Consider the following 20,565-nt stretch of genomic DNA (forward strand, 5'->3'; position numbering starts at 1 on the left):
TGGCGCATCCAACGCCATGTGGACTGCATTGGCTCTCATGAAACTGAAAGAGGCATGATCATCACAAGATTCAAGAGGGCTCAGATGATTGTGATGGTCAGGACTGGGGGGCTCTGCTGGCGGCAGACTCAGGGTCTGGCTTCATCACGACCCCCTGCTCCTGGCCATCACAATCATCTGAGCCGTGTTGGGCCTTTTTGTGGTCGCCTCTTCCAGAATCCATCAAACTGTTCGAACACAAAGCAGCTTTCATTCGCACACCCTCTTTTGTTGAAGTGGTGGTTTCGTGTCATCCTGGGAGCATGGACGGCGACTCAGGGGGTTTCGTTGGGAACTGGAGGGGGTGGGAAAGAGGTTACAAGGACGGAAGTCAGATGCCATAAGAGTGAGGTTGAGGCCACCAGTACCAGTAACGATTCAGCCAATTCTGACACCTTATATTGTTACGTGTAATGAGCATGATTGCAAGCCACAACTACCCGACTTACGTCGCAAGGATCCTGCCTGGCGCGGGCTCACCAAGGTAAGAATACTTGAACACCACAGCTCCCATACTCTAGAAACGCTTACTTTCAAAACTTCCGTCTCTTCTTGACACCACTGGAGGACCGTAATGTCTTAAAGTCGTAGGCATTGGCTCGCTGCCCCCATGGACGCCCTGGCCATCCGCCTTGATCGGACCACTTGTTGGCAGTGCTACCAAGCTTGATTAACCACCACTTTCTACCAAGAAGTCGCCATAATTTGTTAGGAAATGCTACTCGTTCGGCCGTGTTTCGGCAACACTCGTCTGCGGGAACCGCGTCAGTAGACTGCCGGAAGTTAGGTGACGGCAAGGATATTCACACATGGAAGCCCGGTTCCGTGTGCTCCGCACCATTACCAGCTCATTTCTGCCGCCGCTCTTGGTACCTACCGCTTTGCTGTGATGTTTATGTTTGCTGCGTGTCCCGCGTTTCGGTGGTTTTACAACCAGTGGCTCGTCCGGCGTAATTTCCACGGCAGCCGGAGCGGGAACTTGGGGGGCAAAGGTTTCTTTCGCAATATGTCAGTGACAGTGATATGTTTTAAGGCATTGATACGAACTCGCTTCGGTTGCGGCAGGCGTGTCGCGCACGTCGTGGGACGAAATGTGGCACAGAAACTCGACGGCGTAGGCTGCGGCGGTTGCGGCGGAGTAGCGCTGCCAGCGCTTGTTCTTGTGCGAGTCGGAGTAGTCGCAGATGCCCCGTATGACGAGACACGGAAAGTTGTCCATGATGCCGGCGGCCTCCATCTCGAAGCAGAGCGCGCCGAGCAGACTTCCCTCCTTGTCACGCTCCTCGGCGCTCTTCACCACCCTGTTCCCACTGGCGATTGTGCCGTAGTGGATCATTGGGTCACTGGTGCTCCTCTCCTCGCGCTGTACCTCTTCCTCGGACTCGCAGGAGTCGCAGGTCGCCGTGTCGTCCAGGTGTCTGTAACTTGCCCTGAATAGCCTGTCGTTATCCGCCCCTGGATACACATACTCGTGTGTCAGCTTGTCGCTTCCGTCTTCATCCTGAAACAGTTTCTGGAGGCACTGAGTGATTCGTCCTTTGCCCAGCTCGTACTGGGTTTGCAGGCTGGCGAGGCCGTTGAGCACCACCGGGGGCGGCTTCGCCAGGTTGCCCGTGCGGACGAAAAGGTCACCATCGCGGACCTTGCCAAAGTCATACTGCACTACACCGCTTAGGATGCCCTCCGGTTTGCTTATAACAATGTCGCCAAGCCGTATATCGTGTTGCGCGCTTGGGATTCCGCCGGCAATGCCGACTAGCAGGCCGAACCGTATCTGCGGAAAGCTCACGACCATCTGGCTCGCCACGTGGGCGGCATTGATTGTCCCGTAACCTCCGGCCGGTAGGCACGCAATCACAATGTTGTGCTCCCCTATGCGCCCCAGCGTGTAGCTGTTGTGGTCTTTTGCATGTTGTGTCAGCGGCTTGCCGTGGTTCTCGTCCAACGCGCTTAGAGCTGCAGCCATCTCGACGGGCAGGGCGGCGATCCAGCCGACTCTATACTGTGAGTTTAAGCGCGGATAGACCGGGGAGGCCATGCTATTCACGGATTACGGAACCAAAAAGGCCTGCCACTGCATCCCTCGTCTAGCAACGAGGTCTTGGTCTACACTCCATGTTGCGATGCTGGCGATTTACCCTGGCAGCCGAGACGCAGCTGTCGGGAACGTCTGGCCCCGCGCGATGCAATTGGCCGGTGAAGGTCGTGGTCCGGAAACTCCAAGACAGCTGAGAAGGAATATTGCTTACGAATCGCGCTCGACCTGCAGGCGCAGCTCGGCGCGGTCGCGGGGTTAGGCCTCATGTCCCTAGCATCTAGTTGAGCATCACAACTTTACTTAACCCGGCTTCGAACAACCCGCCTATTGTGGGGATTGTGGCTTGCTGTGAAGTTTCCACACTTAACTTATAGTCTTAGAGATCCGCCATATCTTGTGAATGTTTCCTCTATCGATCCGGCGTGTAGCACCTGACTGGTTTAATATAGCTATGTAAAGTCATCTCGCCCTGGTGCTATGAGCACAGAACCCAAGTCAACGCTTTGTTCAGTCTTTGGGTACAAAACATTCCACGTTATCGAATCCAGGAATACTCGTCCTCTCAAAGTCGTCTGCACCGCCAGCCAGAGGCCTGTCGGAAAGCTTGAGTACTTCGAAGTCGTCAATCTCAATCTCGCTGGGCTTAGGCTCTTGGGGCCGGCCCGAGGACTCCGTCTCGCCCCCGGTATAGGGTTTGTGCTTGACCTTGCCTCTGTAGCTAACCTCGTTCAGCCGGTACGCAAAGACAAAGTCCGTCGCCTTGTCAAACTCTTCAGAGTCCACGGAGCTGCTGGCGACCCCCCCTTCCGCCCCGGCTGAAACGGACTCGTCCAGTGGTGCTTCCGCTGATATCGAGGCGGAGATGGCAGATTGATCTTTGCGCTTCATGCTCGCTCCGCTGACGACACGCACACCCGTGACCATGTAGACCCTGCGCTTGAAGAGCCACTTCTTCAGGCTAGCTTGCACATCTCCGTGGCGCATGGCGTTCCCCACGTAGTCAAGCGAAGGCGAGAACACCTGACTCTCAAGCTTTTTGAAGTGCCAGGTGAACTGATCGGACCGGCTCGCGCGCAGGCTGCTAGAGAAGCGCGCGGGCAGACAGCCCAGCTTGGCCCACGCCTTGAAGTGCCCTGATAGCTCGTCCTTGTCCTCCAGCCGGACGTTGTCGCGGCTCGTCGTTTCAATCTTCATCCCTTCAAGCAGGGGGAGCGGACCCAGAGGCTGAAGGACATAAGCCGGGTCCTTCGGCTCAGCAAGAATCTGGCCCAGGCTGAGGCACCCATCCGGTGGAAATTCGCAGGACTTGGTGTATATCCACCGCTCGTATGTTCGCGACATGATTGCGAACAGCCTTGGGTCCGGTGCGATGATCGGCTGGAGGGGCGGCAAGTCGACGAGTGCCTGTGACTAACTCATGCACCTTGAGTGGCAGAAGCATCAAAAGATGAATCAAAGAAAGCTTTCTTAATGAACAAGCCGCTGGTGGTAGCGGTCGTGTGCTCTCGGGCGGGGTCGCGGAGTTCGCAATGTTGCGGCCGCACTCAGCTGCATTTCCGGTCAGCCAAGCCCTGGTAATGGCTGAAATCCCGCACTTGCATGCTGAGCGGCTGAGGCAGACGAACATGCAGAAACCCCTGTCGGCTTCACATCTATGAGGATCCTCCCGATAATTCGCCGGCCTGTACCGTCGAAGCGCCTTGCGCGATGGACTATCTTTGTTCCCCGCAGTCATCTTTGCACGACAAAGGGACACATACATCGCCGCGCATCAGGCCACCTTCGAGTTGTCGTTCCATGTCTGTGCTCGAATTTCCTGCCATTTACTGTTGTCGGCCCAGCGCTGCTATTGACCTTAGCCTCCTGCTGCCTTGAGTCGAGACTTTGCCTGCGGGTGGCTTGGACGCCGTTCCAAAGACCAGCCAGCCATTGCAGTCTCTTTGGAGCATCAATGGCCGGATTCCCTAGATGAAATGCTCAGCCGGCGGCAACATGATGCACATCACGCTAGCACTTGAGCTTCCCACTGCAATATCCTCGGCATCGCACGCAATCGCCACGGCGCTATGCTCACGGGAAGACGAGAAGGTGAAGCGCAGGTGTCAAGGGCTCAAGCAGAGCGAATTAAAAGCCTTGAAGAGGACTCTTGCTCAGATATCCTGCGAAATCGAGCTGCTCCGATCGTCCCAGGCGGAAGTCGCGCTGTACTTGCATGTGCACAAGATCGCCGACAGTCTTGACGAGGTATTAGAGAGCGAGTACTGTTTGAGCCGCTCGGGTGATATCAGCCCGGTATTCAGCCCGGGGCTGGCTCGATATCAAACGCTCGCAACTTTTGCCGCCATCCTTGCCCACAGGCCGGCCGACTTTGAGGTCATCGAGGCCATCCGCGTTGGCGTAGCAGACAAGCTGTCGAGGCTCTCGTATCTGTTGAAAGAATTCTGCGACGTGCTCGACGACGCCGACCCCGACGATCTGGAAGCATCCCACATCCACGAAAGCACGAGTCAGAGGAACTTCCCGAGCCCCCGTATCGCGATTGGCGCCTTCCCTGACGTCCGGAGTCTGGCGGAGAATTTGCACGACATCTTGCACAAGTACTGGCCGTGCCATCAAACGCATCATGACCATTCCGGAACGTTGGGCCAGTGCGATCGAGCCAACATGCAGCTGGATCCTCAATGGATCATACGAGGGTCCGAAGAACGCCGCTTCTTCATGATCTTAACAGGTGCCGACATTACCCAAGAATGCAGGATTCATCTTTCCGAGACCCTGGCGGGGTAGGTTTCATTTTGGAAAGCCTTCGCGTCGATATTGAGACTGACTGGTGCCCAGTGGTGGTGGCGATGACCTACTCTGTCTCTTGCGCCATGACGAGTGCAAAGAGTGCTGTCTTTTTCTCATGGCGGATACTTCTGGTCAACTCTGGGAGAACGCCAATACAGTTCTGGACCTTCAGCTTCATATACAAAGCGACCCACGAAAGCCAGCCGAGTACAAGTTGCTAAGCTTGAGGCAACTACTCCAAGCCCTGGAGCCTTCTTATGCTGCAAAGCGGGTTATCGGTATGATACTGGCACGGTCGTTGCTGGTCTTACTAAACGGTCCATGGGTTGGTAACTCGCTTTCCATGGATGATGTCTTTGTCTTTTGCCAGTTCGAGCATGGCGAGCCACGGCCCTTCTTCGACAAAGTTTTCATTTCGACCCGGTTCGGCAAGAGCATCAACACACCCCCAGTTCGACGGCCGCGGAACGCTCACCCGTTTCCCGCCATCCAGGCCCTTGGCATTCTCATAGCTGAAGTTGAGCTCGCGGATGACCTTGAGGGAATCTACCGTGATGTGTCTCCAAAGGACAAGGTCCAGAAGCCCGGACAGATTGCCATGATGCTGTGTAGGGAAGCCCAGAAGCGACTTCCTGGGGGAGCCGGGGTTCTCCGCGCCATCAGATTCTGCCAGGAACGCAGCTCGCTAGAGAAGTATGTATATCGGACCACGTCGGGCTTCCTTCAAGAAGATGCCGACTTCGTCAAGGATTACTACCTGAATATCGTTCGGCCGCTAGAAGAAGATCTCGTTGTTGGAGCCAACTGGTCATGGGACGAGATCAACTGGAATCAATCCAGAGAGCTGGACGACTGCGGCATTGCCAAGATCATCACAAGACCAGCACCCGGAGCTATTGTGGGGAGCAGGGGAAAGAAGATGGTAAACACGCTACCTGCGCTTATGGAGGAGAGCGACCACTGCTCTACGCCAAATTTACATCAGCAACGGCTACAGTTGCAAAGCCGAATAGACGCAGATGTTGTCTTCGACGCAGGAAGCTGTGCCCTCGCCAGCGATGAAGTGTACGCCGACACCTCACCCGTAGCGCTCCTACTCTCGAAGCTGATCAGTATGCATAGTTCGCTCACCACAGACGACTGGTTCGCTGAGCTCAGGGATGTCCATAAGAACTTGAACCGAGACCGAATGGACTCGCTCAGCGAGGAAGAGTTGGAAGACCTCGTCAAAGTGGCGGTAATAGACACGGGAATTGACTTGAGCCACCCCGAGTTTCAAGCCGTCTTGAAGAGCGGGCAGCTGGATCCTGGCATCGACCTCGTTGATCAAGGCAAGACGATCTCGGACGAGGATGGGCATGGCACCCACGTGTGTCACACCCTTCTCCAGACAGCACCATACGCGAAGCTGTATCCCATGAGAGTGTTTAGAACCAGCACGCGGGAAGCGTCCACACCGGGTCTTATCAAGCAGGTGCGTAGTTGTGACCGTGCTCCGTGTCTAGTTCGCTACGCCTTTCACGACTCTAACTCTCATCGTTATCAGGCCATATTTCACGCGATAGAGACATGGGACGTAGACATCATATCCATGTCCTTTGCGTTTGAACAGGAAGAAGTGGCCATCAAGGAGGCTTTGTACCACGCCAAGTCAAGAGTCTCGCAGAAGAACGTCCTGATGTTTGCCGCCGCGTCGAACAATCGCTCTCTTCGGGTTGAACCAATTGGCTATCCGGCTCGGGCCATGGATCGCGTCATATGCGTCAACTCGTCCACCGTGGACATGAAGCGTTCCAGCTTCAGCCCCAAGGGCATTCCCGGGCAACCAAACCTCAGCGTCGTAGGTGAGAATGTGGATGCCGCGTGGCCGCTATTTGGAGCTGGCGAGACGCAGGCGACGCGCAGGAGAATGAGCGGCACTTCGTGTGCGACCCCGATTGTCGCAGGTATCGCGGCCATGACCCTTGACTTTGCGAAGAAGGACTTGCCGGAGCTGCGCTGTCTCCCAAAATGGGATGTGACGAAAGGACAGCTATGGGACACCTATGGCATGAGGGCTGTCCTGAAAAAGTGCATGACCGACGAGACGCGAGATGAGTCGTACAGCTTCATCAAGCCATGGAGGCTGCTGAAAGAGACGGATGTAGCGATTGCTGTGAAGATCATCGAGGCACTGGAAAGGAAGTACAGGTGATGCAGAAACGAACGATATGAATGATGAGGCATGCTAGCTATTACATCCAGGACAGAGCCAAGAGTCGAGTCAGGAGACGGGGCCCTCATGACTTGGTCGCTGTCAGTTCATATGCACTCTTAGAATGTCACGTAAAGCGCAGACTTGACGCTACATTTGCACATACCCATCAGCTACTGATAGCCGGATTCACCATATTACTGAGCTGGGAAGTCATCCCGCACCCGCAATCGCCGTCTTGACCAGGTCTTCTGCGTGCAGTTGACGGTGCCCATGCTTCATGTGACTGTCGTCTTACATGTCCTGCAGCTCAGATGTACCTCGACCCCACATTCTCTTCTTGGGCAGGCACCACGCTGCACCTGCATCATGCAGTGTTCAGCCGCCGTGCTGATTTGGACATTTTCCCCTCACTGCCTGCGCGATGCTCCCTCTGCGAACCTCGAACACCATGGAGGCACGATCAATATCCACGCTAGCAAAGCGTTGCTCCGAGCTGCTCGCCAGGTGGCTTGACAGTGTCGGCACGTTTCCCGACCACGTGTTACAGGTGGAGAACCTCCTATTTCGATTCAATCTTTGGGCCGAGAACAACTCGGCCTTCTCGGAGGGTCGTGACTCCCTGGATTGGCGGCTGCGGAAAGCCTCACTGCCCCATAATGTTATTGTCGACCTTTTGGAGGACCTGTCAGCCGTTGTGCTCGGTAAGCCGTCGAGCTTTCGGCCGCATGCCCTCACTGAAGGATGCTGGGTACTGACAAACAGCGCAGGGCACGTTGCACCGAAACAGTCCGAGGTAGATCAACACGAGAATGCCGGCACGTTGCTGGACCAGCTGTTCCGGTTCACCAGGGCCGTACGTCGATCCGGGGCCCTGAAGAGGTTTGTTCGAGCTGCGGATTACTTCGAACTTGTCGAAATTGATGGCATCGTCGTCAATCTGACTCTCAAGTTCCGCGAAGGCGTTCAAGCCTATTTGGATATGATGTTCAAGTCGACAAGCCAAGAACTGAGAGGCCGACTACTGGAGACCATCTGTCTCCGCCAGCAAAACTTCGCATACCTTCGATCCAAAAGGAAAAAGGGGAGCAGCCACGTCGCACCCAGACGTTCAGCCTCTCAGACAGGGTCGCGTCTTGGGTCAGCTTTCAGTACAACGGGTCGCTCCACAAACCAGAGTCAACGCAGTGCACAGCATCAACCGGCGTCTGACCGGAAGCGTGACGACAAAGCTAAACGCCGTGCCGCCCCGGCAAGTGCGACAACTTTCAACACAAATGCGCTGCCGACAATTGATGGACCCACTCTGGACAAGCCCGAGGCCGACTACGCCTTAGAGGACCTCCCTAGAAGACCAAAGATTCTCCCGGCAACGCGGCACAAAGAAGTCGAATGCCCCTATTGCCTTTTGGCGTGTGACCACACCGAGTTCACCGACGCAGGCTGGCCGTACGTTTCGTTTCGTTCTGATTCAATCGCATGGACTCTGACCACAGCATAGACGACATGTCATTCAAGATCTGATGCCCTTCATCTGTGTGCAAGAACGGTGCCATGTGCCCAACTCATTATATGGCTCTACTGCCGCCTGGATGTCTCATATGAAGACAGAGCACGCTCGGCACGGGTGGATATGTATGGACCGCAGTCACACCTCGTCCGTTCAGTTTACCGATATTCTGGAGTTCAGACGGCATATGCAAGAGCACGAAGACGATCTAAGCGAAGGGGAGCTCGACAACATCGTAGAGGAGTCGTACGGAGTTCTTTCTTCCGGTGATGTTTTCGATGAGTGCCCGTTGTGCGACGAGTACAACGATGAAGCCCCTGACAGCATCGATCTCGAGCACCATATTAGCTCTCATCTGTTGATGCTGTCGCAAATATCGCTATCGGGACATGATCTAGGTAGCGACATGGAGCTTGAGTCGGAGTCGGACCACACAACAAGCCAGGGCCGCATCCCGTCAGATGTGGCTTCAGCTCAACAATCCCGACAGCTCACGGGAAGCCACGCGGACTCAAGAGACGAGACGAATTCTCAGTACAGGGATGAGCAGCCTGAAGAACAGCAGAACACGGGGGTCGACAACCACGGCAACGTCCCCGAGGAAAGCGAGATTATATCGTCGAACCCAGGAGACTGGGAGTTCATGAGAGCACGCAAATTCGCGTACGACCCGTCGACGGATAAAGTAGTCAAGAGGTTCGCTGAGGCGCTGCGGCTTGGCGAGGAATACCGATCACCATATCCCGACAGAGGCGCCCGAGTCGACCGAGGACTAGATGTCGACAACCTGGACGAGGCTGAGGGCGTAGAGCAGCGAACACCCATGGAGGTTTGTTCAGGCCCGACGGCGGTCTGCAGAGAGTTGCCACGATTGCTGATCTGGCTTTTACAAACAAAGGGCCCCGCTCAAATCGAAGTCGACACCCGCTTCAGCGCCAAGGATGGCTCGAGTCCTGCCAGACACTCTGGTGGGAGGTTTCTAGTGGCGATACATGTCGGTGAGAACACCCCGGAAGATACGATATGCTAAGTGTTAGCTAAGCTTTCATCTTAGGTACCACATGTGCCAGTGTCGCCTACGCGGACATCGACGAAGTAAGCTTTGGCCTTTCAAACACAGCTAACCTGCCACCTCCATGCTAATACAGATCTCCCTTAGGGCGATAAACAGAGGATTGCCGTGCATTGGGACGCGGAATTTACGACTGAACAAGTATCCACGTGAGTCATCCCGCCCCCATCAAGGTAGGTGGCTGGCTTGTAACACCCTGTTAGGACTCTATATGGTGAGACTGATGAAGCCGGCTTGACATCCTGGCGCTGGCGGCCTCCTCTGAAACGACGCTCAAGCTCGACATTGGAATTGGACATAACGCCACCAGAACCCCCTATCCTAAAATCTTTCAAGCTCGGTGTTTTCCCATCTTCCTATCCTTCGTTTGCATCAAGAATGGCGAGACAGCATCTGGCCAAGGCGTCGTGGAGAACACGGGGACAATGCCTGAACCTAATGACCGATTACCTCAAAACGCTCAAAAGCACAATCGACGACGTAGTGATTGAGGCAAACGGTGGTCGTGCAGAAGACCCTCTTGTAGACTATATCTTGACCGTTCCAGAACTCTGGGAATCTAACGAGCGAGAGAGTCTGCGCGAATGTGCCGCCGAGGCTCTCCTTGGGTATGGGTCCATGAAAGAAGCCGTGGCCATCATTGGAGAACAGTCCGTTCAGCAGTCTCTGCAACTTATTGTCGAGTCCGAGGCACTGGTGACATTTATTGTCGCTTCTATTCCACCAACGGGGGTCGAGAAGGGTGACCTTTTTCTGATTTGCGATGCTGGTGGATGGTACGTGAACGGCTTTCCGATGGGATATGAAGGAGCTAATGTCGATGCTGCGCAGTATGGTCACGGTATCGACGTACGAGATCAGATCTTCGAAGCTCGCCCTGAGGCGCAACATCGTCGACTCCGGTGTCCTCGGCGATACCCTATTGGACGGAACCTTCGAGGACTATTTGAGAAGTAAAGAAGGCTTGAAGCACATTGACTGGGATCAGGGCAACGGCCGACGTCTGATGGAGCACGCCATAGCCAACTTCAACGCCGAAATCAAGCATGCATTTGACGGTGTGGACGAGAGGGCACCTTTCGTCATCTCCGCGGGTCCTGTCATGGATGACGACTTTGTCATCAGCATACAAGCCGCCGAAATCCGCACCAAAGTGTTCGACCCCGTGGTTTCGGGCATTTGTGACCTCATTCACGACCATATGAACGTCGCAGAGCTTCAACGACTCTCCGAGAGAAACCGGGGTGTCCGGACTCTGTACTTGGCAGGCGGCTTTGGCGAGAATGAATACTTGAAGAAGAGAATCCAAGCCACTGTAGGAAACGAGGTCCGAGTTGTTCGGATAGCACACAGGTATGCCTCTCCCTTCCAGCCCACAATGCTTGCGCCAGCCCTGAAGGTCTTAACTCACTCGTTCTGCAGCAGAACCGCCGTAGTCAGGGGTGCCCTCATGGAAGGGCAGCGCAGGGCACGTCAACGCGGACGATACCCTTCACAGCCACTCACTGTCGAACCTAGAGGACCGGTCCAACCCCCGCGTGTGATCTCTCGCAAGGCCAATCGGCATTACGGGATCCGCGAGGTTGTCGAGTACGACCCGCAGAACCCGTTGCACAGCGTCGACAGGAGAATAAGGTACTCGGACATGCCTTTGCTTGGTACGTGTGTTGTGGCTAACCGCTATTTAGATCCGCGGGGTCCTGGACGATTGAGGTGATGAAGTGGTTTGTTCAAAAGGCAAGCCGGCATTCGCGAGGCCCCTCACCCGACCAGAGGCAGAGATGTCGTCTAGAAGCCAGGAAATATTCTTGCTGACCAAGGGAAAAGGGTGAAGAAATACGAGGGCCAAAGTCGGTTCAGTTCGTATACAAAATCAGGCGCTCTGACCTGGGGGAACGTACGGAGATCCCCTGCGACATATACACTTCTGACGACGATATTGCGCCACCGTTCCCACACACAGAAACACATCCAGTACCCGGTACGCGCGGCAGGCTCTCCAATAATGAGCGAGTAGCTAGCAAAGGCTGACTTTCCCTGGAAATAGGTCTCGAACGTCCGGCGTGCACTATCGAGATATCTGTCAATAAGATGAGTATGCTGCGGTCGGAGAGGTTTTCTTACGTAGTGCTCACGTGCGATGTTTCCATGGTCTTCAACCCCAACACCGCTACCATTCTCATTTATGCCCACGGTGGACGCTAGAACCCTGCAGAGGTCAAATGGCCTAGTGCCGGGTGACCCGCGGACTTACGGATGGAGGCTGCCAACAACCGGAGCTGGCAGTTGCATCAACAGAAGCTGCAGAGACAAATGGTATACAGATGGGGTCAACCCTTCTTATCCCATTCGCCCGCAGTGGCTCCCCTGCAAGGACATTAATTAGTCTCCAAAAGTAGACGAATGGTCTGGCGACGGTTTTGCGAGGACAGAGCCAGGTTGACCCGTTGCGCGACGGCGCCATAGCCGCGCTGCGAAACCTTAAAAGACGCCGTTTACCTCCGGGACGACCACCTCAATTGCGGCCACCACGGCTCGTTCCCATTTTTTTCCACTTCCAATGGCGAACTGGACTAAAACGACCTACTAGATAGGTATGCCATGCCTCCCCTGCGTGCGCGCGGGCATCTCGCCTCGCTCCCGGCCTTAAGTCCCCCCTTTAACTCCGGGGTACCAAAGTCGTAGTGTCACCACATGCAGCAACACCAACGGACCGCTCTGCGCAGAGGACTGGTTCGATCGTGCCACTGCCGCGCTAGAAACGAAGTTGAGCGGGTGCTGGACTTTGTTTCAATGACGCAGTTGAGTGCCGCGGGCGGAGTTTGGAAATGGAGATTGCGCGAGGCGATAATTCCGATGCCAGGCGATGCGTGAAGCTGGCCCGTCTAAATGTACATGCGTACTTGTATAAGTATGATCATCGCGATGTCGAAGGGGAGCAGGATTTCCCGGTAAATTGTCTCGACCATCAAAGAAACGCTCATATACAGCCATGTCTGCCAAGCGCATCATTCTCGTCACGGGTAAGACCTCACTCGACATGCGCGGGCGCAACACGCTCAGCTAACCTCCTCTCAGGGGCCAACTCTGGCATCGGCTTCGACACCAGCCACGCCCTCGCCGCCGCCTCGGCAGACCACCACGTCATCATGGGCTGTCGCAGCGTGGACAAGGGCGAGGTCGCGCTGCGGCAGCTGCAGGCGCGCGTCTCCGACGGCCACGCCGGCACGCTGAGCCTGCTGCAGCTCGACATCACATCAGACGAGTCCATCGCTGCGGCGGCCGCGTCCATCGAGGCCACGCACGGGCGCCTCGACTGGCTCGTCAACAACGCCGGCATCACGGTGCGCAACGCGCCCTCGCGCCGCGCCGAGCTGCTCGACACGTACAACACCAACACGGCGGGGCCGCTCATCCTCACCGAGGCGCTGCTGCCGCTGCTGCGCCGCTCGTCAGACCCGCGCGTCGTCAACGTGTCGTCCAACCTCGGCTCCGTGGCGGCACGCTTCGACGAGACCTCGAGCTACTACCGCCAGCCGTGGGAGGCGTATCGCATGTCCAAGGCGGCGCTCAACATGGCCACGGGCTGTCTGCTCGCCGCGCACGGCGGGTCCGGGTCCGGGTCCGAGGGGGGTGTCCGCTTCTGGGCCTACTGCCCGGGCTACGTGGTGACCAACCTGACGGGCGAGGAGGACCGGCAGGGGCGCATCGACAGGGGCGCCGACAGCTCCGAGACGAGCGCGCAGGGGATACTCGAGATCCTGCAGGGCGAGAGGGACGCCGAGATGCGTCTGTTTATCCAGAGATGGGGGAAGCACGGAGCCTGGTGAGCGTCGCGTGACGCCCTCGTTGTAAATACGGGAGGCGGATTTGTGCCCCCCTTGTGGCCAGGCCAAGATTCAATGCGCGCCGTGTTCCGTTCTCCTGACCTGGTGATGCTCAAACCTGCAGTGAGCCCAAAGGCTAAACCTCCGTATCGGACGACCTCGTCTGCCCCCCCGTCCGGCCGGGTGCTTGGTTGTTGCGTCGTGCATCCATCGAGACACCCCCCGTGCGAAGTACACCTGATGTAGGCGCCAACCCAGGCGTGCCTTGGCGACCGCCCGGCCTCCACTCGCATGAGCTTCATACGTTACCTGCGCGGCGAGCGAGAGCCACGGCCTCTCGAGTCTCGACCTTGCCTGGACAATCTGCGCAGAGTACCGCAAGTTGGGTAGGCCAGGGATGGAAGCGCGCTGGTATGGACGCTGCGCGACCCCCGGTCTTCTACTTGAAACGCCAGCATGTCGACTCGAGTTCCTGTCGCCAGCCTCGTCGTCGCCGACGACGCGCGCGCGTGCGATCGATGCGTCTCGAACAGCAATGCAGGCCCGTCATCATCATCATCATCACCATCGCCGTGGAGCCACGGTATCGCCCGGCTGGGGCGTCGCAGATTGGCCGTCCCTGCGCGGCGGGTTGGGTTTGGTATCGGCATGAATCCTCGTATGAGCGCGCCTGGGGCCCCGGGATCAAGCCTGGAACGCGGGCTGGATTGTTGGGGGCCAAGCCGAAAGGGCCCAAGCACCCATCTATCCGTGTTCCTGTTTGCTCTTGTTGAACGGCACCTTTCTTGAGTTCGACAACGACAACCGCGGGCGGCCTGCGCACGGATAGCCAACAGTCCTCAACATCAGATGGCAGACCACCACCGTCGACTCTGTCCCGTTGCCCAACGTGTCACCAAGTGGTCTTGCCGTGCCAGTAGTCAGGGGTTCCTTGCTGCCCAAATAAACGTTTATTGCTACATCCGCAGACCAGCCGTGGACCATACGACGTGCATGCGATATGCGATTGCCTCATCGCCACCCTGCAAAGTTAAACCAAGCTGCGGTAAAAACAACCCATGACATGACCGTGCGTTTCGTGTTCGCTAGTCGACGCCCCCAATACCGGATGAATGCCGAGTTCGGAAATCATGTTTGCCCAAAACAACGACCGTCCAGCCCCCGTTCCCCTTCCAGGTGCCCGACCTCGTTCCGGCCAGGACGGTGATTAAAAGAGAAAAGTGTAGATAATCAATTAAAGAGAGACGAGAAGCAAACCAGCGCGCGTCACTTGGATCGTGAGCAGCGGCAGTTACCGGAACCGCGGTCGTGCAGAAATCAAACGCCTTGTAATGCTGCGCTCTCACCCCTGGCTGTACCCGACCGAGCCGCTCCCAAAGTAGTCCTTCATCGACGGGGTCGGCGGGTGTACTGAGCCCTCTCCGTGGAATGACCTCCCGAAATCGCTAGGTGCGGTGATGGGGGCGCTCAGCTGCGAGTCTGTGTATTCCGGCAGCCCGACTCGCCCGTGGAATCGTCTCGGCGAGACGCTCAGGGGGGCCGAGAGGGGAGCAGGCGGATACCCCGTGGAGCTCGCCGGTGGTCCGTCCTGCGACGTCGATGGGCCGCGGCTCGAGTAGGGCGGCGAGCTCGGGGCGGTCGGTCGGTACGCGTCTCGGAAGCCAAAGTCGATGGTCAAAGAGGTCGAAGATGCCCTGGCGCGGGCCTGTGTCTGGGCGGACTGTCCCAGACCGAGATATCCCGGCCCCGAGGAGCTCGACATGCTGCTGCCGCCTGCACTCCTGTTAGCGCCGAGGGTGACGGCGGTGGGGGCCGACTTACCTGTGTATGGCTGCGAGTCGAGCCCGCCCATGGCGCTGGGTGGTGCCGATCCGGCCTGACCAGGTTGGTATGTGCCTTGGCGCTCGGGCGGCCCTCCGGGGTAGACAGAATAATCAACCGAGTCCGATTTCCAGGACAGGTTGGTGCGAGGGGACTGAATCGAGTCGGTGGCGGATCTGGGGATCGAGTCCCGCGTGGTCAGGGGTAACAGGCGTAGGTTGGGCCGGCCGACGTGCCCTACGCCCTCCATGCTGCCATGCTGACCGAGCTGCGGGTTGGAAAGCCTTGGGACCGGCATGTGGCCTGGTGGGCCGAACCTATCGCTGGACGTGGTCGAGAGAGGAGACACGAGATCCGCGCTTCCCCCGCTCCCTGGCTGCCCAATGTCCACGCCGCCAAATGAAGGGGTGAGCCCCGTAGGGGACAGGTAGACGTCGTCGTTTCGCCGGACGTCGACCATGAGCGGTCGCAGCATGTGGTTGCCGTACGATGACGGATTCAGGGGCTTCGGCGGCGTCGACGTCGGGCCCATTCCGTGGACGGCTCCGTAGGGCGAGTGAAGCGCCTGCACGTTGTCAAAGTCGTCGGGGACGGCCCTCATCCTAATCATCCGGTCTCGGTCGTCCGCGGTGAGCCTTTTGATTTTGGCGCGGCTGTGGCAGTTCGTTAGCCATCATCCCTCTCTTCCCCCTGAAGTGACAGTGTGGACGTGCCGGTTCTGGAACCAAACTTGGACTTGACGCGGGCTGAGTCCCGGAATCTCGCGCGAGAGGCGCTCACGATGTGCCGCGTCTGGATGAGGCTGCTTTGCAAACTCGCTCATCAGGAACCGCGTCTGCTGGTGGGTGAGCCTGCGCTTCGTTAGCAATGGTGCTGCCGATGTCACGTTTCTGCGGTTACCTGAAGCGCTTCATCTTTCGACGCGCCGCCAGGCGTTCGGCAGCCGTCTGCGGGCGGTCGAGGCCGTCGCCATCCGGCCCTGCGGCGTCGTCGTCGTCTTCGTCCAGATCGGCCTCCTCCACGGCCATGCTGTCTCTGGAATCCAAACCATAATGGCTCGTCGCCGGCGCCGGTCCAGCCTCGGCTGCCAGGACCGTGTGAAAGTTGTTCGGTCCCGTCTGCCTTAGAGGCTGACTGACCGCAGGCAGAGGAGGTACCCGCGGAAACTCCGGCCCCTTGTCCGCAAAGGACGGCTGGTCCTCGCCTGAGGACGAGTGTCTCACGCTCTTGGGTGTGAGGAGGTCTCCCGTGCAGCGATGCCCCTCCGGCGGCTCGCTTGCCTTCTTGACGCCGTTGTCCTTTGCCAGCGACGTCCGCCGGGAATCTCCGACGGGCCCGGTGAGCCCGCTCGTTTCTTGCTGAGGCAGGTACGAATATTGGCTCTGCCACTCGGGCTGGACGGGCAGTGGCAGCTCGTACCTGTCGGACATGCGTGGAGGCTCTGGCCGGCGAGCAGACGAGCTGTTTTTGCGTAGTGGCCAAGGGGCGTGATCCGAGTCACAAATTCGAGTGATGAGCATTGATGATGATTCTTCTACCGGTCTCGATGTTGTTCAGAAGTGATGGGGTGCGCTCGGGATGGCAATGGCTTAAGGGAGCCGTGTTCGGCACGTCGTGGGTGCGGACCGGTCCTTATGGGGAGAGAAGCCGTTCCTGTGGAATCAATCCTTGTCGTTTCGAGCTGGGAAATCAACCAGCGGATCGACTGTGAGTGGCAATGACCGCGCGATCAACTCTGGACCCGAGAAAGCTGGACAGGGTCTCCAAAACACGTGCTCGAGGGCGAGCGGCTGGGTGCGAGGTGGTCAGAATGCCTTGCGTCCTGCAATGCCGATGCCGTCAATGTGTCGTGGCTCGCGGGGTGGACTGAGCGAGCTCAGCGGAGGACAAGAGGGCAGTGACCGAGGGTTATCAGGCGCTCACGAATGCTCAGCTCGATCCGACCCCGGAAACCAATAAGACGGGAGCGAGCAGGTTGTGCTCCAGGCTGTTGCGGGAGCGGCTTGGGAGAGGGTGGCATCTAGCCTGGCCTCGCGGTTCACGGGGTAGTATCAGGGATACTATGGCATTCAAAGACTCGGCAGGAGACCATCGGCTCGTGTGGGGTCCCTGGGAGTGTCGTCTGCGTGCAAAGACACGATCGAGGGTCCGGGTCGGGAGAGACGATGCTCCTCGCAGGGAAACCGATGCCTGAAAGATTCGCGCCGTAGTTATGCCTGCCTCTTGCCCGCAGATTGTTGAGCTCGAGTCGAGGGTGTTTGTAGGTGTAGCAAAGTGCAGCGCCTCTCGCGGCGACGACGTTCGAGAGGGCCGACTCGGAGACCGTCACTCGAGGACGGAGCCACCCCTGCAAGCGGATATCGATGGGGGAGTATGGTGGGGATGTGTGGTGCCTGATGAAAGGATGGCAGTGGGTGACTGGTAACTGACTGGTGACTGACGGACGGCTTGAGGCCTTCTAGATTCTGCAATGCTGCACCCCGGTCTCCGTCGAGGCGTGCCGTCCAAGGTACCTCTGGTCCTGGAAGGCAGTCCGTCATGCGTCCGGCGGCGATTCAGCAGCTCGCTGACGGGGGGTACCAGCTGTTTCCCGTTTACTTCTAGGCGGGAAGCGTTGTTTGCCCGTCCTGGATCAAGACAGACTTTCTTGAGGCTCTTTGAGGGAAGGACGCTTGGACGATGCCAACTCCGACGCTTCCAAGTCGCCGGTCTTTGATCCTACACAGACATCAGGGGACCAACAGGTGCACAGGCCGAAGCGTCGAGCAACCCAGGTCCCAAATGCAAAGATCCGCTTCCCAAGTCCACGGGCTGCGAGTGGGAACCGATGTGCCTCACCCTCGGAGCCATGGTCCCCCGGGGAGGGTGCGCAGCGAGGAACCCACGGCGTGGGCGGCCGGTACCCTGGCGTTACCAACAGCACATGAAGCCAAGGCCGGCAGAAGCGTCGACAGAGGCAAGGGGGCCAGGGACTGGGGTTGCTCAACAAGAAACGTGGACTCCACAGCCAAAGGGCAGCTCGCCCGGTACGTCTGTGAGGCGCTCATTGGTCATCTCTCTCGCAGGCTGCGTCGAACTGCGCGGTTGAACGCATGACCCTTTTGCTCCAAAGTCTAGCCAAGGTCAAAGGAACAGCAACTGGGGGTGCGGGCAACGGAGGGGGGTGACAATCGAGAGCACATAGGCCGAGGGGATCTGGCCCAAGGGGGGGCGTGTGAGGGACGCGGGGGACCAAGGGCGAGCAGCCGGGGTACGGCCAGGTCGGGTCACAATGGACCAGGCTCGCTCTGTGCAAGGATGCAACCGACACCCGGAAACGACCAAGAGAGCGAAAAGGCTGACGATGCCCTTCTGGCCGGCGAGCGGGGCTTGCAAGGCATGGGCGGATGCGAGTGATGCAGACGACGGGCGGGCGACTCGAGCAGATGTGGCACCGGGCCTCGGAGATCAACGTCGTCTCACGATGACAGGGTTCGAGACACGGCGGGTGAGATACATGTAAGCAGCAGCACGCAGCAGCGACGACAGGCAGCGCAACCGCATTCCAGGGGCGCTCGGGGGCGAAGAGGGAGGCTGGATTGTGCAATCGGACTGCTGCAATGCAAGCCACGTCGAGCAGCAGCAATCTCTCGGGACCATGCCGAACCGCGAAGACGAAGAAACCATAATACAGGCGGCGAGCAGACGTTTCTGGTGGCGTCTGTCGCGGGAAACAAGCGGAGCGCGTGCGCTTGACTCCACCCACCATCATGTCCGGCAACTGGCTCAATTGATGGGTCTGGGCAGCTCATGCATGCCTCCATGCTTCGCGCTCTTGGGGAGCTGCTGTCGCTGCGCTCTCGTCCGACTCCTCAGCTGGGGAACCTGGCGAACAAACAGGACACGGTTGGGCGCGTCTCGGCGGCCAGGGCAGCTGAGGGACAGTCTGGAGGTTGGGGGCGGCCTACCTCGGCCAGCAAGTCATGGCCGTGGCGGGTGTGTATAAGTCGTCATGCAGGAGCACGCCTAGCGTGCCATGCAAGTCATGCCGTAGTCTGGCCTGGTTCCCTGCGCGCCGGTGTTGCCATTGGGCCGGGAGGCAAGACGGCCCTGTGGCACCCAGGGAGCTGTGTTGATCTATGGTCTGATGGACGGGGGCAGGCCACACGCCGTCGTCTGAAGGCCAAGGAGGACACACGGCATTGGGGAACGTGGCGCGGCCCGGTGGTGTGTCCGGCGCTGCGCGGTTGTGTCTCGTCAAGAGGATAGTCAACCCGACGGCGGCGACAGAGGACGGGCGAGTCCAAGAACCCGCGGGAGACGCATCTCAGTTGTCAATTTCCCAGCCAGACGCCGACGCAACATGGCAGTCCTACAATTTGGGCAGCCCAACGGTCGCGCAAGGGGCGCCGGGGCGAGGTCGTTTCATCTTCGGCCGGGGGCCAGGCGGTTGAGCAAACGGCCTGCAGGTACCGGAGGGAAAGGCTCTCCCTCTCTTTGGTGTCTTTCATCCAAGGAAACGGGGACCCGACAAGTGGGTGTCGACGTCGTCGAGACCCGCCGATCCTCGACGACTTCCTTTTCGGCGGCATCCTAGCGAAGAGATCGTGCGACTGGCGGCAGTGGACCGTCTCCGGCCCTCGTGGTGTCCCTTCATTTCTGCTCGCCGGGATACTGAGGGTGCGGCGCACGCATAATCGGGTGCTTACTGGTTCCCTTGGCGGTAGGCATGTTTCGCAGGCCTTCGCCGCAACCGCAGCAGCCGGGAGAGCAGATTTCCTGCGGCGGCACCGTCGCGGGCTCGTACGCACCACGTCTCTGCGGCCGATTTGGCGCCACTCCGTTTCAACGGCCGCCTCAGCACGAGTGGGCCAGCCCTAGCCAGGCCTGGCAGATTAAGCTACGCACGTACGGCGGCGACTAGGGCTCCGTACCGTGGTCACGGATTGGACCCAGTTCCTGAGCCGCACGCAACATGGGCAGGCCCTTGTGTTCCCGTGGCTTGTCGCAACTTCTTGAGACATGCGCCGCGCGCGGAGCGAGGGCGTGGCGCCGCGGGGTTCAGATGCTCGATCGACTTCTGCCAGCGAGTCTCTAGTGTCGTCCTGGTCCTTGGACCGCGTAACGGGCTTGGACGCCGGCGGTTCTGCGCGACGGGCAGGCAAGTTTTGCGACCGGCGCGACTCGGCGGGCTGCCACGAATTGGCAAGGAGCTTGAGCGGGTAGCTCTGTTTCTGGCTTGTCCGTAAAGGCATCAGACTGAATCGCTGATCCGAAAGCCCGCCGCACCTGATC

General features: G+C 58.3%; 6 protein-coding genes across 6 annotated transcripts; 3 read left to right on the forward strand and 3 right to left on the reverse strand.

The window, feature by feature from the left end:
- Window positions 1-887: 887 nt before the first annotated feature.
- PLICBS_009430 (uncharacterized protein) lies at window positions 888-2,005 on the reverse strand (the record flags this gene model as incomplete). Its single annotated transcript, XM_065601627.1, has 3 exons — window positions 888-893; window positions 971-1,035; window positions 1,087-2,005. The coding sequence occupies 3 exons, from the start codon at window positions 2,003-2,005 to the stop codon at window positions 888-890; spliced, it is 990 nt and encodes a 329-aa protein (XP_065457699.1).
- A 579-nt stretch (window positions 2,006-2,584) lies between these two features.
- On the reverse strand, window positions 2,585-3,418 carry PLICBS_009431 (uncharacterized protein; the record flags this gene model as incomplete). Its single annotated transcript, XM_018325042.2, has 1 exon — window positions 2,585-3,418. The coding sequence occupies one exon, from the start codon at window positions 3,416-3,418 to the stop codon at window positions 2,585-2,587; it is 834 nt and encodes a 277-aa protein (XP_018176436.2).
- Window positions 3,419-4,069: 651 nt separating this feature from the next.
- PLICBS_009432 (uncharacterized protein) lies at window positions 4,070-7,061 on the forward strand (the record flags this gene model as incomplete). Its single annotated transcript, XM_065601628.1, has 2 exons — window positions 4,070-4,860; window positions 4,916-7,061. The coding sequence occupies 2 exons, from the start codon at window positions 4,070-4,072 to the stop codon at window positions 7,059-7,061; spliced, it is 2,937 nt and encodes a 978-aa protein (XP_065457700.1).
- A 451-nt stretch (window positions 7,062-7,512) lies between these two features.
- On the forward strand, window positions 7,513-11,355 carry PLICBS_009433 (uncharacterized protein; the record flags this gene model as incomplete). Its single annotated transcript, XM_065601629.1, has 9 exons — window positions 7,513-7,765; window positions 7,832-8,510; window positions 8,710-9,400; window positions 9,470-9,569; window positions 9,626-9,666; window positions 9,731-9,792; window positions 9,847-10,419; window positions 10,475-10,958; window positions 11,332-11,355. The coding sequence occupies 9 exons, from the start codon at window positions 7,513-7,515 to the stop codon at window positions 11,353-11,355; spliced, it is 2,907 nt and encodes a 968-aa protein (XP_065457701.1).
- A 1,280-nt stretch (window positions 11,356-12,635) lies between these two features.
- Window positions 12,636-13,473, forward strand: PLICBS_009434 (uncharacterized protein; the record flags this gene model as incomplete). Its single annotated transcript, XM_018325045.2, has 2 exons — window positions 12,636-12,666; window positions 12,722-13,473. 2 exons carry the CDS (start codon window positions 12,636-12,638, stop codon window positions 13,471-13,473), a joined length of 783 nt encoding a protein of 260 aa, XP_018176439.2.
- A 1,339-nt stretch (window positions 13,474-14,812) lies between these two features.
- Window positions 14,813-16,721, reverse strand: PLICBS_009435 (uncharacterized protein; the record flags this gene model as incomplete). Its single annotated transcript, XM_065601630.1, has 2 exons — window positions 14,813-15,944; window positions 16,192-16,721. 2 exons carry the CDS (start codon window positions 16,719-16,721, stop codon window positions 14,813-14,815), a joined length of 1,662 nt encoding a protein of 553 aa, XP_065457702.1.
- Window positions 16,722-20,565: the final 3,844 nt, after the last annotated feature.

The sequence above is a fragment of the Purpureocillium lilacinum genome (genome assembly GCF_023168085.1).
Source record: "Purpureocillium lilacinum CBS 284.36 DNA, scaffold_7, whole genome shotgun sequence".
NCBI lineage: Eukaryota > Fungi > Ascomycota > Sordariomycetes > Hypocreales > Ophiocordycipitaceae > Purpureocillium > Purpureocillium lilacinum.